This window comes from Alexandromys fortis, unplaced genomic scaffold, assembly GCF_014885135.2.
Source record: "Alexandromys fortis isolate MF-2015 unplaced genomic scaffold, M_Fortis_MF-2015_v1.1 scaffold_7, whole genome shotgun sequence".
NCBI lineage: Eukaryota > Metazoa > Chordata > Mammalia > Rodentia > Cricetidae > Alexandromys > Alexandromys fortis.
The window spans coordinates 3,669,392-3,688,775 of NW_026067920.1; the positions used below are offsets into that span (position 1 = coordinate 3,669,392).

A 19,384-nucleotide genomic window follows, 5' to 3' on the forward strand; every position below is an offset into this window, starting at 1 on the left:
CTATCATTCAACCCTTGGAATATCCATGTTCTACCTCCAATGGCAAATAAAAACTTGAAAACAAACTCTTACATGTGAATAAGTCACTTTCATTTTATTATCTTTTCATATTTTAGACTATAGCTAAGACTCTGGGAGGACAAATATTTTCTTGCAACGTTTTTAAAATACATTTTATAGTTTATGTTTAAAATCATATTAGAAAGAAAAATCAGGCTAAGTATCTTTATGGTTATATTACATTCAAACATCATTAAACAACACCATTATGGTTTAATCTTGATTGTCAGCTTGGCTGAAGTGAGAAATGCCTAAGAGATTTCCAGAGAGGACTGAGTAACTAAGAGGGAAGATTGGTGCTCACAATTTGAAATAAAAAATTAAGACCAAGGAAGCCCATCAGTACAGGAATTAGCCCCTGCTTTCTGGTTGCAGTGAGATGAGCTGCTCCATCACATCTTCCCTGCCATGATGGACCAAGACCTCTGAAACTGTGGCCAAAAATAAATCTTTCTCCTGAAGTTTTTTATATCAGTTATTTCGTCACACTGAGGCAAAGTAAAAATGATACTATAAAATTGCATCATTAAAAACACAAGCTTATAAGCAAAGAAGATACAAATCTGTGCTAAATTAACACAGCAATTTGACATAAATACTAACAGCCTTTCATTAACAGAACATGTAGTTTAAGAAATCAAAGACTGCCGGGCGATGGTGGTGCACGCCTTTAATCCCAGCACTCGGGAGGCAGAGGCAGGCGGATCTCTGTGAGTTCGAGACCAGCCTGGTCTACAGCGCTAGTTCCAGGACAGGCTCCAAAGCCACAGAGAAACCCTGTCTTGAAAAAAGAAAACAAAAAAAAAAGAAGAAGAAATCAAAGACTCAAGAAATTAAGACCCAAGAACAGTGAATTTAGATCTTAATGAAGCAGTTTCTACCCTCCACTTCAGTAGCTGATTATAATGTTCTGGGGAGAAGCCCCTAGGGCAGATTACTTGAAGACATAAAAGAAAGGTTGCCAGGATCTGGAGAGATGGCTCATAGGTTAAGGGTACTAGCTGCTCTTTCAGAGGATCAGGGGTTCAATTCCTAGCCCACTATAACTCCAATTCCAAGGAATCTGGCACCCTTACACAGACATGCATGTAGGCAAAACACCTACCAATGCACTAGAGATTAGACAGACGGACGGACGGACAGACAGAGGACTGCCAAAAAAAAAGAAAAGGCTCCGGGCTGCCCCTAATGGTGGATAAATTCTACGTGCTCCACAACTCTGCTTTTATCTATTTTATATCTGGCAGGTTACATTTGTCCAGTTAGGTTTTATCGCTATGATAAAACACCATGCCAAAAGCAAATTGGGGAAAAAGTAAGGGAAATCAGAGTAGGAACCTGGAGGCAGTAACTGAAGCAGAGACGCTGAAGGAATGCTGCTTACTGGCTTGCTCAGTCTGCTTTCTCATAGCACCCAGCACCACCAGTCCAGGGATGGCAACACCCAGAGTGAGCTGGACCTTGCTATAAATTCAGTCAAGAAAAGGACCACAGGCTTGTCCACAGGCCAATCTAGTGAAGACATTTTCTTATGATTCCTTCTTCCAAAATGATTCCGCTTTATATCAAGCTGATATATAACTAGCCAGCACAATATTTGAAGAAAAGACTCTTCCAGTTATAACAAAAAGGTTTTTTTATATTTATTTATTTATTATGTATACAATATTCTGTCTGTGTGTATGCCTGCAAGCCAGAAGAGGGCACCAGACTCCATTACAGATGGTTACGAGGCACCATGTGGTTGCTGGGAATTGAACTCGGGACCTTTGGAAGAGCAGGCAATGCTCTTAACCTCTGAGTCATCTCTCCAGCCCCATAACAAAAAGTTTTAAAATCACTGGTCTAAATAAAAAATTATCACATTGAGGAATAGTAGAAAGCAGAAATCATCTCAATATCACCTTTGTCACCATCTCTGGACAAAGTAAGTATGGAGTAAGTTAGCAGAGTGACTTCACCAAGTATCCATAGATCTATAAAGCATAATATTCCTTAGGATTCTTCTGGCCTTTAAACATTTGCAGTGCTTTCTAAAATCTCAGTAAGGGTCTAACACTCTGATGGCTCAAAAACTCAGCTTTCTTTTTAAGAATGAGGTCTTGCCATATAGTCTAAAGGACTCCTGCCCCGGGCTCCAGGAATCTGGCTCCTCAAATCTTCAAGTAAATGTTCCATTAATTCAGTGGGAACTGGAATGTTATTCCTGTTAAGAACTCATTCAAAAATGAGGTGTACTATAAACCCAGCACTTGGGAAGGAAAGGCAGGAAGATTTTGAGCTCAAGGCCAGCTTGTACTATAGAGTGAGGACCTGTCTCAAAACTTTAAAAAAGGAAAAAAAAATCAAATTTAATATGGCAAATAATACTCAAATGTTCAAATTACAACACAGAAAACAAATATATCTCTTTTAAGATTTTAAAATAAAAATGAAATTCTTTCCCATCGATAGCTATAATGCAAAAGAAAATGGTTGCTGCTGCAATGTGGCCACATGTATAAAGCTATTAGGTCATATCAGAAACAAGCTACCAGGTCAGATCAAAAACATTGTAATAAAAATAAATAGGTCAGTATATTCATATGCACTGGGCAATAGCAGCACACGCCTCTAATCCCAGAACTCAGGAGGCAGAGTCAGGCAGATCTCTCTGAGTTTGAAGCCAGACTGGGCTACAGAGCTAGTTCCAGGACAATCAGGGCTGTTACATAGAGAAACCCTGTCTCAAAAAAACAAACAAAAAGAATATATATGCAAAAAAGTTAAATATGGCTAAAAATTAATAACCAGGCATGAATAAAATGATGAACAAAACAAACTATTCAATGAATCTAAAAAATTTATTACAAAGGAAAGTACCTTTATAAAATACAGCGGTACATTCTCTAAAGTAGTACTGAGCCCACCTGCATCTTTATGATTTCACTGGAAAACAGTCAGACCCAGCAGCTCACTCATTATATCATTGTTGTTTGGAGGCCACAAGGCAAGGAAGTAGCCCAAGAACCTTTGGCCCACAAGATTAAAATATTTACTCTCTGGTCCACTGCAGAAAGTTTGCAGATCTTTGACCTCAAACATTAGAAATTATGATAAACAATTCTGATATAAACAATTTTTAAAGGACAGAAAACTTCAGATTACAACGACATTGGCACTCGCACATGCATTCACTATTCTGGGAGGAAATATAAGCAGAGCCTAATGCATTATGCAAACACAGAAACTGTAGTTCAATACAACGCAAGACTTGGATTTTCAAATAATCACCTTTTTGTTTTCTTGAGAGAACAGGGCTGCACGAGGAACCCCCTCCAGCTGTAAATCACAGAAAGTAACAGAAGACAGTAAGATAACAAGCTGCTAAAATCTGCAAGAAATTTAAAAATCCTTAAAAAGATTGACTCAAATCCTAAAACAGCAGGACATTATTTCCCTAAGACATGCTTAAACACCAGTATCACATATTAAATGTAAAAATTACACCCATGTTCAAATGCAGAGTTCTAAAGATATGGCTAAAATGTCAAAAGAGCTCATATAAATTGCATTTTTTAAGATCTTACATTAGTATTTGTTCAACCAGCAATCAAATATAAGCTTTCATTGAAACAGTTACTAGAGATGTGTGTTTCTGTTCATTGGTCATACAACATGCTTCCCACCAAAATAACAAGAACCCTTCAATGCCAAGGGCAATAGAAAAACATTTCCTGCTCATAGTCAAGGTAAGAATTTACACTCACAAGGCCACTATCCGATTTCTTAGGCAGAAGGTCTCTAGTTTGTAGCTATAGGTAAGATTGGATCCTCAATGTGCATACTGTGGCAGCCATGGCAATCCTGGGTCAGCAGAATTTATCAAAGCCACTAAATGCCAAGCTACTTCTGAAGGCTGGCACCCACAGATTCCTATCTGTCCCACCATCCAAGGGTAGCTCATGTCAGACAGGGCAGGTTGCCAAGGCCTACTCTAGGGCCCAAACTCTTTGAACCCAAGAATAGAAAGCAGGCTAGGGAGGTGTCTGCAAGAACGGAAGGGGTTCTCTAAAATTAGGAACCAACAAGAAAAAGAATGGGCCACTTGTTTGTTTCCCTAAAGATTCATCCCTGACAATCAAACATGAGAGTCCTACAGTGGAAGAATTCTCTTGTACACTAAACATTTGCCACTCGAATTAGTTTAATAAAACACTGATTGGCCAGTAGCCAGACAGAAAGTTAGGTGGGATGACCAAACTAAGGATGATAGGAAGGAGAAGGGTAGAAGTCAGGAGTCGCCAACCAGACACAGAAGGAGCAGAAGATGAACGTGCTAAGCTAATAAAGGTACTGACACATGGCAGAGCATAAATAAAGAATATGGGTTAACTTAAAATGTAAGAACTAGTTAGTAATAGCCTGAGCTACTGACTGAGCATTTTTAAGTAATATTAAGCCTCCATGTCAGTTATAAGGGAAGCAGCCACTGGGTATTTAGGAACAGGTGAGCAGGACAGGAAACATCTGTTTACATTTGGTGTTCCAATGTGGGGCTGAAATTTTCACATAAAACCTGACAAAGCTTAAAAAAGGATTCTAGACACACAAGAACAGAGTCAAGCATGGCTTCTTGGTAGCTGCATTTTGGTGGTGGTGAGGGGGGGGCTCTGTTTGCTTGCAGTGAACAGAGGTGCAGCTCCCTTAAGAGACAGCTTTCTGGCTCAGTGCTAGAGGCAAAAACACGCCATGCTACCAAATACATATATGGTGTTTATTAGCAGTTGGAGGCACCACTACTAGGTGGAGGTATGGACCTAGAAACTTCCCAGAGATGGGGTGGTAAACGGGCTTCCACATGAGACTAACCTTTCTCAGGGAACTGAGGGTGAGAAGTCTGTACCAACACACCATGATCTAAGTTACACACCAGTTCTTTGGCTCATGCAGATAGGAAAGATTACAGATACACAATAAGGATAGAGTGAGACAATAAAGGCCATTTACTAGGTCACACTGTTTAAAAAAAATAGGCTTGAGAGAGAAGAGAAAGGGTAGAAACAGTCATAGATTTAAAAATAATAAAGTCCTTAAAAAGGGAATAGAGTAACAAAAAAAAAGATAAACCACGTTTTAAAAAGACACAGAATCTGGATTCTGTATTTTATTGTGTTGTTTTTGGATTTTTGACTGTTAATGGGCAAATAATAACTGCTGAGAGACAACTGATTGTGAAAGCTACTAAATTAAACCAACCTATATGTTTAAAAATATCTTGTCTTCAAAATTTAAGTCTTTAAGAGAGAGGTTATGCTTTTGTTTCTACAGAAAATGAGAGGCTGTGGATTTGTTCCCAATTAAGAAAAATCAGCAATGATAGAGGAAGATCCCCACGAAAAATCTCAATGGGAACGGATGGCCCAGATGATCCAATATTTTAGAGCACCTCCATTGCAGTTTCCTCTGTGTTCTGCATCCAGAACAGCTTCAGGGCTGCTGGCTGGGATGATCCAGTCTCACAAGACTACTCCACTCGGGACTAGACCAAAATCCTAAATTTTCTCAGAGTCCCCCCAAAGAATACCACAGCCCAGAATCAACAGGAAGTAGTCAAGAGAACTGGTGTGGGAAGTCCATCTGTATATGCGTTGTTTTTATTGGTTAATAAAGAAGCTGGTTTTGGCCAATGGCTTAACAGAATATAGTCAGGCTGGAGTCAGTGAGAAGCCATGTAGCTGCCAGAGGGGAAAGACATGAGCTGCTAACTATAACCTTGGCAGTAGGCCATAAGCCTCGTGGCAAAATATAAAATAATGGAACTGGGTTAATTCTAGATGTAAGAGCTAGCTAGCAATACACAGTTTCTGTGTGATTATTCTGTGAGTCTGGGCAGCCGGGAAACAAACAAGTAGCCTCTTACTACAGAGAATGATACACAATATTCCCCTAAAAATTATGAATGTTTATCATCATTTAGAAAGGTTGGTTACAAGTTGTTATCGATAATGGTTAGGAAAAAAACCTAAACAAAAAAAAATTAGATTCAAGAATTTCTTTCTCAAAAGAAAAAGGGGGAGAGGTATAGAAATTAGATAAAAATAGGATAAAAACGTAGATTATTCAATCTACTTTAATCCAAAAAGCAACTATTAATTATATTTTTGCTTTTTTTGTTTTTCAAGATAGCATTTCTCTGTGTAGCTATGGCTGTCCTGGATCTTGCTCTGTAGATAAGGCTAGCCTCAAACTCACAGAGAACCACCTGCCCCTTCCTACCTGAGTGCTGGGATAAAAAGGCATGTGCCACCGCTGCCTAGCTAATCTTACATAGTTTACATTAGTATAAATTTTGGTTTACTAACACAAATTTAATTTTGTCATACTGTGTGTGTATATTATGTTTATGCAGTTTATTTAAAGATATAATATATAATTAAGAAAAATACAGATTAAAAGTGATCTATAATAGCAAACTTACAGTCATGTTAGGTTATCAAGGTCATACAGAGATAGATTTCAGATAGATTGCAAAGACCTATGAATATGACATTTAAAACATGGACGGAGGGGGAAGGACCTTTGACTTTCCACAGGGCAGGGAACCCTGACTGCTCTTTGGACTGGAGAGGGAGGGGGAGAGGAGTGGGGGAGGGGGAGAGGAGTGGGGGGAGAGGGAGAAGGGTGGGAGGAGCGGGAGGGAAATGGGAGGCTGGGAGGAGGCGGAAACTTTTTTTTTCCTTTTATCAAAAAAAAAAAAAAAAATGTTTTAAGAACTTAGATTTTTCTCAACAGTGAGACACATCTGCTCCTAGCAGTACCAATGACTTCAAAGAGGATGATAGGCACAACATAAAATCTGAAAGGAGTTTGTTCTCTTTATGGCAAAAGCTAGCCACTTGCGCAAAGAAACTGCCCTTGCCTTATTGCTGACAGTTACTGTCCAAACTAAACCAGCAGGATGCAAGAAAGGAGAATGCCGAACTTTGCCAAGACAAAGTAGGAGAGTCTGTCAAAATTTTCTGTTCACAGGAAAGTCTGTCAGACATGTTAGGCTTGTAGACCAAAGATGGATGCCCCTGTTGGGAGCTGTAAATGCCCAGATCTTTAATTTCTTGTAAACAACGTGTTATGCTTGCAGCTGCTCTGAGCACAAGACCCTCAGGAGTTCCTGATGGCAGGGGAGTGGTTTCTGGTGGGTTTGGCTGGGGCGTGGCTATCAGTTCCGGATCCCTATATAAGCCGCCCTTGGTATACAAATAAAGGGGGGGGGGCATTCCTGTTTCAAGGATGACCCGTGTCTCTGTGTGTCTCTGTGTGTTTAAATCTCCAGGCCCTTGCCTGGCTTGCAAATGGTCCTGTAGTGCAGGCACCGCAATAGGAGTAGTACCATACAGTCACATAGTACAGGAGGGTGGTACATGCCCCAAATTACAGAGGAACTTTGGGTGACTGTCCAGGCAGCTTGAGGTCTCTGTCATTAGGTAACATTTCACCTTTCTGGGGTCTTTAATGGAGTTGAAGACAAGAAAGTTATAGTTTTTTTTTTCTTTTTTCTTTTTTTTGGTTTTTTTTTTTTTTTAGTTACGATAAAAGATAAATTAGGTACAAAACTTTGTACTCACAAGATAAGATAGATAACAAAGTATTTTCTCTAATTTTGCTAAATATAAATAGACTGACTGGATATTGCAACTTGATAACTGTTTTTGTTGTATATAATTTTACAATGTTAAAGTTAAAGCCTTTCCTTTAATTAGACAAAAAGGGAAAAATGCTGTGGAAAGACCCTCTTGTACACTGTAAAGACTTATCACTTGAATAGGTTTAATAAAATGCTGGTTGGCCAGTAGTCAAGCAAGACGTTAGGTGAGGCAATGACAATGACATCGGTAAGGAGAAGGGCAGAAGTCAGTAGTCTCCAGCCAGACACAGAAGGTGCAGAAGATGAACATGCCAGGCTAAAAAAGTACTACCATGTGGCAGAGCATAAATAAGGAATATGGGTTAACTTAAAATATAAGAGTTAGCAATAAGCCTGAGCTACTGGCCGAGCATTTATAAGTAATATTAAGCCTCCAAGTCATTATTTGGCAAACAGTCACTGGGTAGTTGGGAATAGGCAGGCAGAAGAGAAACATCCAACTATAGGTCCTGAAAAATACTCTGCCTCATGTTTCTACTTCACTGCACCTGAAATACAGGTGAAAGCCCAGAAGTCAGGAGACCAGGCTTCAAAGGTGTGACTTCATTCTGTTATCTAGTTTTCTAAACTGTAATTTATATGCAAAAGATGATGCCTACATTGTAAGTTTGGGGAAACGATTTAGGCATGAATGGCTTAGCACAGTATAGTCCAATAAAGCAACAGAAGGATATGAGCATTACTGTATAAACTATAGCTGAGAACGTACCTAAAAGTTCCACAATGCTCCCACTGCGGCCTCGGCCCCTGGCCTCCTCTTGAACCACAGCGAGCTGCCCAAGACCACCTGGTGTTGTCAGTGCTTGCAGCAGCTCAGGAGGAGGAGTACGGAAGAGCTGCTGCAAGAGCTCCAGAGCCCCTGTCACCACATTGTGGTCTTGGTGCTGCGTGTGATGCAAAGTCAGCTCATAAACCTAGGAGTAGAAACACAGGCCTTCAATTGTTGTTTAAAATGCATTCCAAATTTCATTTTGTTTTCACTGATTTTTGTTGGATGTGTGCCTTAATTTTTGCCTCTAAAGGCTTCTTTATCACTTCTAGGGTCATTGTTGACCACTATATTTTCTGAAATGCCATTTTTTTTTCATTATATTAACTCCTTGGAAATACACAGAGCACTTCCTCTAGGTATGCTAACTCAGGATCTCCATTTCCCAAAACTGGTGAGTAGGAAAGAGAATAAAACAGACACTGCTGTGGAAACAGGTGGGGACACCCAACCGTCAGGAACACGGCTCTGACGGCAGGGGAGAAAAGAGCTAGAAATTTTAAGGATGTGAGTCGGATATTCTTGGTGTTTTTAAAATTATACCATACTATAGAAACAATGAGTTTGTCAGTTTTCTCTTTAAAGTAACTAGGGGAAAGGGCCCATAGGTCTAAATCATAACTTCAGATAACACATAAGTTTGCAGTATAAATATATCCTAAAATTTTCAACTACACTTGTAAAATCACCATTTAAAATTTACAATTCACTAGATCCTACATTATTCCTTGCAAGTTTGCCAACTCTATCATAAGTTGATTTTTAAAACAAAACAAAACACAAACAAACAAACAAAAAAACAACCAAAACCCATGCATTTTGAAAGTCAGTGTAAAACAATAAAAAACAAAGAGTAAAAGCTTCCCAGGAAGTTACCTTTAAACTTTGACTTTAGCTCTTCTCATGCAACCTGCATACATAACCCTAAATCCTGACTGGCAAATTGCTAGACACAGCCTCATTTGGCTTTATACTTGCTCTCTACTCCCTATTTTGACTTTTTTTGAGACCTACTCTGGTCTTGTAGCTACAGATAGCTTGGACTTCCTATAAGCTCAGGCGTGTAGGAAACTTGTAATTGTCTCGGCATCCCAAGTAATGGGGTCATACACTGCTGTACCTTGATTCTGTGCCTGCTTCTGTGGATGAAGACTCACTGTGGCCACAGTCATGGGCTGGCTGTGGCTTTCACTCTACAACACTTGAGGTTGTTCAAGGAAGATGGCTAGACACACACACCTTAATAGACATACTCTCTGGATCTTTGTGGAAGACATGTGGGGCCCCTGCTTTTGGCAACAGCTCATATCTGGTTTCTGAAGCTACATACCAACTCTGGGGTGAGGAGCACACTATCACCCATCTACTTTCTTCTGTCCTAACATTTCCAGAAACGTGCTGCTTCCAAGGAACACATTTTCTACATTTATGGCTATGATGTAACACTAATTCTGGTGGTAGCACTGCCTAGAAATTTGGTATAAATATTTAAAATACTTCTTATTAAGTATACATAAAATTATTACTATGAAGCCTATTAAAGTTACTTAATAAGAAAAATTTTCCATTATCATGAAGAGCTGTATTGTATTCATCCTCCCCCACCCTAACCTACTACTTTTTGAGACAAGGCAACAGTGATATAATACTTCCATTTTACTCACGACCAGGCTGACGGAGGCCACAGACTACACTTTAATCCCAAAAGTTCTGGCACATGTAGGCATTATTTGGTCTTTGAGTGGCCCTCATGTAAGTGTAGGGTCAGCGCTCTCTTACCTGGACAAGCTGCTCTGCAGAAGGAGAAACTTCCATTTCTTTCCGTGTTACTCCAAAACTGCCTTTTAGACTTGTGTCCTTGACCTGCTGCTGGAGCAAGGGCACTAGACACCTCAATGTGAGCAAGACACCGAGGATCAGGAGAGTGGAATGTTCTTCTTCTATGGGAACCAGCAGACCTGCAAAGGCAGCCAAAGAAGCTTATCAGCCAGTCCACTGTTGGAGAATATTATTTTAACTAGGCAAAGACATGTTACAGATATGTTACATTTCTTAATGGTGCAGAATATTACTTTAACTGTGTAAAGATGTGTTACTTTTGTTTATGTTGCATTAGTTTAAAGAGGTAAGGATGTGTGTTTAATTATGTAAAGATATGTTGCATCTGTTTTACCTTCTCTGCCTAAGGCACCTGATTGGTCTAATAAAAAGCTGACTAGCCAACAGCTAGGCAGAAAATGGATAGGCAGGGCTTTCAGGTAGAGAATAAATAGTAGGAGACATCTAGGCTTAAGAAGAATAGGGAGAAAAGAAAGGAAGAAGAGCAAATGAAGAACACACCCAAACAAGAAGCCTGGCAGACATGAGAAGCAATGAAACTAAGATATACAGAAGAAAGAACCAGGCAGTAGCAGCACACACCTTTAATCCCAGCACTCAGGAAGGCAGAGGCAGGTGGATCTCTGTGAGTTTGAGGCCAGCCTGGTCTACAGAATGAGTTCCAGGACAGCCAGGACTACACAGAGAAACCCTGTCTCGGAAAACAAAACAAAATAACAACAACAACAAAAAGAAGACAATAAGCTCCAAGGCAAAAGATAAATAAAGAGAAACAGGTAAATTTAAATTAAAAGAGTTAGCCAGGGACTGGAGAGATGGCTCAGTGGTTAAGAGCACTGAGCACTTTTCCAGAGAACTCAGGTTCAGTTCCCAGCAACCAGATGGCAGCTCACAACTGTCTGGAACTCCAGTTCCAAGGGATCTAACACTCATCAAAAAACACCAATGCACATAAAACTAAATAAACATAAATCAAAAGAGCTAGCCAGAAAAGAGCTAAGCTAAGGCTGAGCATTCAAAACTAATTAAGAAGCCTCCATGCCATGATGTGGGAGCTGGTTGGTGGCCTAAAAGAAAAAGCCTAGTATAGTTCACTGCTCAGAGAACCCCAGTACACACTAGCAAAAGAAGAGACTTACAAGAGTACCCTATTGTAAGCCTGGCAGTTAGAGGGAAGGGTGACATAAACAAGACTATGAAACATGGGCTACATGTACGCCTAGATCAAGGAACAGCTTTGTAGCATAAAACATGCCCTTGGCTTGGCAAGACCCTTACAGGGAATAGAACTATATTTATAAGCCATATAATTGTATCAAGTGTCCATATGGTTACTCTAGCAGGATTTGCTAGTGTCGATTTTGATTTTGACAGCAGACAAACATGAAATGGAAAATGTTCGTTTCCTAGAGTACCTACAGAGGGCTAAGGCAAAGCCTCAGTCTTCAGTCACCAGCCAGACACAGAGGAAGCAAGATGAGAATGTCTCACTAATAAAAGGTACCAAGCCACATAGCTCACATAGACAAGAATTATGGGTTAATTTAGGTTGTAGGAGCTAGTTAATAATAAGTCTGAGCTTAAAAGCCAAACAGGTTATAATTGTTATAAGTCTCTGTGTGTTTCTTTGGGACTGAATGGCTGTGGGACCTGGCCGACAGAAACTTCCATCTACAACCCTTTCTTTTTTACCTAGGAGCACATTTAGGAGCCAATTATAGAAGTACTGTGTCCTCCTGGAGTGCTGGCAGATGCTCACTGCTGAGCCAGCTGCTGTCCGTCGGACAGTGGGAGAACTTGACTTCAGATTTGCTATGAAAGCTTTCAACAGAACCTGTAAAAGCAAAACCCAAGATGAAAGCCAAACTGTGGAGCTTATGACACATTTCATAGAACTCCAAATCTTGTAGGACACAAACTGTGACAAACTGACACATTTTTCATAGATGAAAGGAAATATCCCAAATTTATGGTAGTCAGTGCTAATCAACACAATCAATTTTTTTCCCTTATAAACTGCATTAGGAAGGCTGTGAGACGCTCAAATGGTAAAAGCACTTGTTGATGGCCTAAGTTCAATCCCCAGAACCCACATGGTAGGAGAGAACCAACTTGCATTCATCCACACAAATAAGTGCATACACACAAATGCACGTATGTGTGCACACGCGTGTGCACACATACATACATACACACACACACCAACCAAAATTTAAAAATCTACATCAGGTACTTATTTGCTGTGAGTGGCAGTCTCAATAGCTAAAGTTCTACACACAGTATTCAAGGACAGAGGTGGTAATAACACTACATTAAATAAACTTAACAATAATAAGAAAAAAAAGCAGTGAACAACTACAGTAATAATCTGGCCTATGAATTGCCTGCACAAATGTGAACTGCTGTATTAAAGTACCTGCCAAGACTGGCAATTCTGTGAGTAGAAGGCTGTAACTTACAGACATGACAGTAGGCCATGCACAACCTTCTAAAAAACCAGAGATAAGATGTTCATGGTAACCTCCAAAATAAGCCCGTATCATTCTTCTTTAGCTCTTCTCTTTCTTCTTTCATTTATTTAACCTTGTTTCTCTTGTCTTCCTTTAATTTGCCTATCTCACTCCTTTACCTTATTCACTTACTATTTCCACATTTAGCCTAAATAACTGTTAACTTCAAAGCATTTTCCATAATAGCCCTGCCATTTTCAGTTTCAAGGCCACTGATGATGTATTAGTGGGTGCAATTGATTTTAAGTGTGTGGTTTGATGTTGCTGATTACAGCACGTAAGAAACAGAAGCAATACACACACACATAAGAATTGTGAAAAGAGCGATTGAGCTTTATTCCTTCCTGTGGACCCTCTTAGCTCTCCTTTCTAGCACGTCTCCATTCCTTTGTGTCAGCCTATTTACCTAGAAACACTTTTTACCTGAGACACCCAGGGGCCACATATGGAGGATTGAGACTCAACTTTCATTCTCCTTCCAATCTTCTATTACCACCTCTTCTGACTTAGCCCCAACCCTGTGGCAGCCTACTTGCAGCTGCCCCTCCTACTTTAACTCCATCCTATGGAGATTCCAACTCTTAGTACACACCCAGGGTCCCCCAGCCCTTTCATTCCCATCTCTCCAGACATATTCTTTGTCCTACTTCAGTCTATGCCTCCTACCACACATCCAACTCCCCAGGATCCTGCTTCTTGGTGTGGACAGGATCCTCCAGTTCTGTATTCAGAAACAAAGATTTCATTCTCCTGAGGAAAAAGGATTCTGCAGACCAAACATTTTCAGAAATGCCAAATTCCAACTGCTTCCTGCTCATCCTTTGGAGGACAACACTGGTGTATAGGTTACACCACAATAGCAGCAAACCTAGACAGAAAGAGGAGAGCTGCAAAGGAATCTCCAGGATGGCAGAACTGACAAACCCAGGAAACACTGGCCACATTGAGCAGAGCTGGAGAACATCAGACCCAATAAATAGACCCAATAAATTATTTAATGGGTAAAAGAACTAGCACTAAGGTTTAAGAGGTCAGAAATAGCCAACAATTATTAGGTTTAGAAAATAAAAAGGTATACAAAAAATATAATCATACATAAGCAACCATTACTATTGAATTGGGCATGATAAAGCACATAGTCAATACAGATAGGACAACTGTAAAAAGATAGTAGGGTTAGAGCCAAGTTCATCCAATAAATGTAATTTTAAAAATCCAAATCCAGCAAAATATGCATTATTGAGTTTGACTCTGACACAGGACCAGGACGAGTAGGAAAGGATGGTACTCTGTTTCTAGGGCCCAGCAGACGAATGAACACAAGTCAAAGGTTCATGAAGGAGGTAGTAACTACTCTATTAAAAAAGAAAGGGAAGTGTCACTTTACTCAAATGGCATTGATATCATGGAAAGATCAAGAACCACCCACTATGTATATCTATCTCTGAGCTCTGACAGCAATTACCACAGAGACTTCTGAGAGTATTACATTCTGCTCATTCCAGCAGCCATTTAGAAGCTTCCACCCAAGAGGGTAGGAATAACAGTGACAGCAGTAGCAGCTCCCTCAATAAGCAGGTAAGTTTAGTTATGCTAATTCCTTAGACACATCATTTCCATTCCTCATTTTAAACTCCACAAAATCATCTTTTTAAACATCACACAGGTATTAACAGGAAACCACTGTACCTCGAGAGGAAAAAAAAAAAACAAAAAACAAAAACAAACAAACAAAAGACCCATGAATTTAAATAACACTTATACACCCAGCTCTGAAGTGGGCAAACACAGGAGAGTCACGCGAGCTTGATAGCATCTAGCCTAACCAAGAAAAAGCAAGTCCCAGGTTTGAAGAAGAAACTCAGCCTCAAAAAGAATAGACAAGGAGTGATAGACAGGGACGCCTAGCATCTTCTTCTGGTCTCCATGCACACACACAGGCACATATACTTACATATAAACAAATAATCTATTTTTAAAAGACAGAAACTTAGCTCAGGAGTTAAGAGCACTGGCTGCTCTTCCATTGGACCCAGGTTCTTTTTGCAGCAACAACATGGTGGCTCACGATCATCTGTAACTTTATTTTTTATTTTTTATTTTTTTTTTTTTTGATTTTCGAGACGGGGTTTCTCGGTAGCTTTTTGGTTCCTGTCCTGGAACTGGCTCTTGTAGACCAGGCTGGCCTCGAACTCACAGAGATCCGCCTGCCTCTGCCTCCCGAGTACTGGGATTAAAGGCGTGCGCCACCACTGCCCGGCTCCATCTGTAACTTTAATTCCAGGGTATCCAACACCCTCTCCTAGCTTCTGAGAATACTAAGCATGTACATGATACATAGACAAAACACCCATACCCATAAAACAAACAATTTTAAAATAAACCATTTTTAAAAGGATTAAAAACAATACCAAGAATATTGCAACCCAAATGTGCAACAAAATCCTCGCACTATAAACAAAAGGGAAGCTCTGGTGGTTTTACAGCATCCACACCCACAAGGCCAATCAGCTCTTCTTCACTCTTTCCTATGTAGTCTCTTTCCTCAGCTAGCCCAACTGGTCAATTTAATGCACCAAAATCCACCCACTCTGGGAAAATGCCTTTGAATTTGCATCTATAAACTATCTCTCTTAATGGTCTTAAGATGTCTCTAAGTGAAACAAACATGACTCCAGAAGCAATCTCAAAGACTGTCCCCCCAGAGGTCTTCACCCCCACAAGACTCATTCCTAGAGGCAACAACCATACCTTAATTTCATTGTCATTTGCAAAATTTCCAAAAGAAGCCATAATTTTGGGAACAGCTGCAGCCAAGGTCTCCTGAACTGATTCCTCAGGTCTCTTGCTTGTTCGGGTCAGGCACGGAAGAAGGTTCACTAGGTAAGGCCTGTATGTGTAAGAGGAATACTCATCATTTTCAGGTCTCCTCCATTAAGAAACATATGCTCATGATTCCCTGTTAGGGAAAACCCAATTTTGGTTTTTCTTTTTTTCTTTTCTTTTTTTTTTTTCAAGATAGGGTTTCTCTGTAGCTTTGAAGCCTGTCCTGGAACTAGCCCTTGTAAAACAGGCTGGCCTCAAACTCTTAGAGATCCACTTGCCTCTGCCTCCTGAGTGTTGGGATTAAAAACTTGCAACACCACCACCCAGCAAAAGCCAGTTTTGTAGGTAAATTGGCCCTCAATGGAGAACATAATGCTCAACCACAAGCACAGGAGGCATAAATGCTAATAAATTTCAACTGTCCTTCATCTTTCCCATAGGTTACAAAGGATATTAAGAGGTTTGGTTTAAGGGCAAACAAGATGATTTAGTGGGTAAAGGCACCTTATGACAAGTCTGAAGACCTAAGTTTGATTCCTAGGAACCAAAAAAAAAAAAAAGAGAGAGAGAGAGAGAAAATCAACTTCTGAAGGTTGTCCACTAACTCATGTGACATGGCACACACACAGACACATAAACAAAATGTAATTTAAAAGGTTGGCTTTAAATATTATTTGTAGCAAATTATAACTTAAGTTGTATTTTAAACAGATTTTAAAAATACTTCTTTTTTTAAAAAGATTTTATTTATTATGAATACAGTGTTCTGTCTTCATGTACACCTGCAGGTCAGAAGAGAGCACCAGATCTCATAGATCTTAAAAATACTTCTTTAGGGCTGGAGAGATGGCTCAGTGGTTAAGAACAGTGTCTGCTCTTCCAGAGGACCCAGGTTCAATTCCCAGCACCCACATGGCAGCTCACAACTGTGTGTAACTCTAGTTCCAGGGGATCTGACACCTTCACACCAATGCACATAAAATAAAGTTAAATAAATTAAAAAAAAATACTACTTTAAAAAAAATTGAGGGAACAAAAGAGGGAGCCTATACAGCAAGCACAAGGAGATGAGTTTGATCCGTAGCATCCACAAAAAGACATAGTGGTGCTCACTTGTACTCCCTGCACTAGCGAGTCAGAAACAAATGAATCCCTGAGGTTAATAGTCTGTCAGTCTAGCCTCATCCGTCAAAGACCGTCTCAAAAAACAAGCTGGACAACACCCAGGTGTCTTTCCTGAGGAACAACATCCAGGAAGGAATGACACCTCTAACCTCTCTACACATAAGCATTGGCACACACCCTTAAACAATAACATTTTTCTAAAATATTTATTTATTTATTATGTATACAGTATTCTGCCTGCAGGCCAGAAGAGGGCACCAGACCCCATTACAGATGGTTGTGAGCCACCATGTGGTTGCTGGGAATTGAACTCAGGACCTTTGGAAGAGTAGGCAATGCTCTTAACCTCTCCAGCCCCAAACAATAACATTTTTAAACAAAATAAAATGCAGACATCATTTTACTAAAAAAGTCATATTTAAAAACTACTGTGGGAGCCAGGTGGTGGTGGCACATGCCTTTAATTCCAGCACTCAGGAGGCAGAGCCAGGTGGATCTCTGTGAGTTCAAGGGCAACCTGGTCTACACAAAGGGAGTTCCAGGATAGCCAGAGGTGTTATACAGAGAAACCCTGTCTTGAAAACCCTATCAAAAAAACAAATCAGCAACAAACAAACAAAAAAAACCCTACTGTGAGATAGCTGTTTCCTCCGTATTTGATATAACCATCATCATCATGAAGCAGAGCAGCTGTGGTGACTTACAGGGACAAGTTAGAGCAACACACATTACAGCAAAGTAAAGAGAACTACAAACCAGTTACCTAGGCCTTTGGCAATGGAGCTGTTACTGCTCCCTTTTGGAGAAGAGAAGGTCACAAGGCCTTCAAGATTCGAATCACCTTTGTGCCACAGGTATACATTACCTTAGAAGTACTAAGGAATGTAAAAGGCAAACTTACTGGAGGGGAAACATTCAATGGCATAGCTGCTTATGAGTTGTCTATGCCCTTGTACATAGCCAAATGAACCCATTAATTTGGCAAGTTGGACTTGATGGGACTTTTCTTTGGCAAGCCAACTCCTTTTGATTAGAAATCTATACAAGTCTCTTTTATGCTTCCCAGGAAAGATGCACAATCTCTAGGGGGGAAAAGTATTCAAATTAAATGAGACCTTCAAACAACAACCCAGTCCATAGAAAGAAAAACATGTATAGAATAGGAGGTCTGAAAAAAGGAGACATGGTTAACATTAGGGTACCTGCTATAAGCCCCTCTATGTAGCAGGCAGGCTATATATAGTACAGTCACCTTTATGAGTCATATATCTGTGACATCTTGAAATATATTAGACAAAAAGGCTAGAAAGTCTGCCTGCATAAGGAGATGACAATTTTACTGACATCATGAAGAAAAAAAAAAAACGGATTTGTTTGGAGAACTAACATCAGACCATGAGTCAATATAACATGTCTGAGGTGATGACCCAGCAGAGGGTTGGCAGAGGCTAGAATGTCCCTTGCCTTGAGTGAGAAGTCTAGACTGTCTGAACAGCACTAGGAATAATTAAGAGGGTTTAAGGAAGGAAATGACAGAACAGTCAACACTTTTGAACACCCCTTTGCTGTGTTGTAAACCTGGGATGTACTGTCTCAAAAATATTACAATTACAGCTTGATCTGGAAATGTGGCAAAGTGAACACTTGGTGGCAAAGGGAACACTTAAGCATACCTGAGACCTATTCTCAGCAAACACAAAAATACATACATAAGCACAGTAAAAAGAAAGGTTCTATAAAAAGAAACTTTCACGTGGCCACATAAAATTCTTACTGAAACTCAACCTCAACTGAACACATCATTGTTGCTTATAAATGAATGATTTAGAGCACTCTACCAGTTTCTCGTGGATAGAACCAAGGGTCTTTGGGACACGGGCACTACATTTTGTCAGTTGAGGAGAAAAGGAAGGAACTGAATAAAACTACAGCCCTGTTTTGTTACTCAAGCCAACACGCCAAATGGGTGGGCTGAACATGAGACTCAGTGATAGCAATTGTCTAGCGTGCCTGGGCCCTGGATTATAACAGGGGTTAGGAAATCAACAAGTTAAAATTTTATGTACAGTTCAAATTAATTTCTCCAATTCCAATGTGCTACACTGTGGGAGTTTGAATGTAATTGGGCCCCATAAGCTCATAGGGAATGACACTCTTAGAAGGTGTGGTCTTAATGAAGTAGATGTGGCATTGTTGGAGGAAGTGTGCCATTGTGGGGGTGAGTTTTGAGATCTCACATATGCTCAAGCCACGAGCAGTGTCTCAGTTCACTTCCTATTGTCTTCAGATCAAGATGTAGAATTCTCAGCACCATGTCTGCCTACAAAGCTACCATGTCACACCATAATGTTAGTGGACTAAATCTCTGAACTATAAACCACACCAACTAAATACTTTCCTCTGTAAGAGCTGCTGTGCTCATGATGTATATAGAAATTAAAAAGTAAATGTATATAGAAATTACAAAACATTCACAATAATACAAAGCCTAACTAAGACATATACAAATACTTATTTTTCGATAACTGCTATACTTGCTGCTGCTGAGATCAGATTTAGTTTTCAATCATT

At 39.9% G+C, this 19,384-nt stretch overlaps 1 protein-coding gene across 3 annotated transcripts in view; it reads right to left on the bottom strand.

The window, feature by feature from the left end:
• Htt (huntingtin) overlaps positions 1–19,384 on the bottom strand; it is a 146,220-nt gene that overhangs the window by 100,740 nt on the left and 26,096 nt on the right. For 2 of the 3 annotated variants that reach the window (XM_050140891.1, XM_050140893.1), the window contains exons 6-10: positions 15,614–15,752; positions 12,045–12,186; positions 10,293–10,471; positions 8,454–8,658; positions 3,334–3,381 (exon numbers count right to left, since the gene is read on the bottom strand). In XM_050140891.1, coding sequence (XP_049996848.1) covers positions 3,334–3,381; positions 8,454–8,658; positions 10,293–10,471; positions 12,045–12,186; positions 15,614–15,752 — 713 coding nt within the window. The remainder of the gene's footprint in view (positions 1–3,333; positions 3,382–8,453; positions 8,659–10,292; positions 10,472–12,044; positions 12,187–15,613; positions 15,753–19,384) is intronic. The other variant, XM_050140892.1, reaches the window with a different exon arrangement.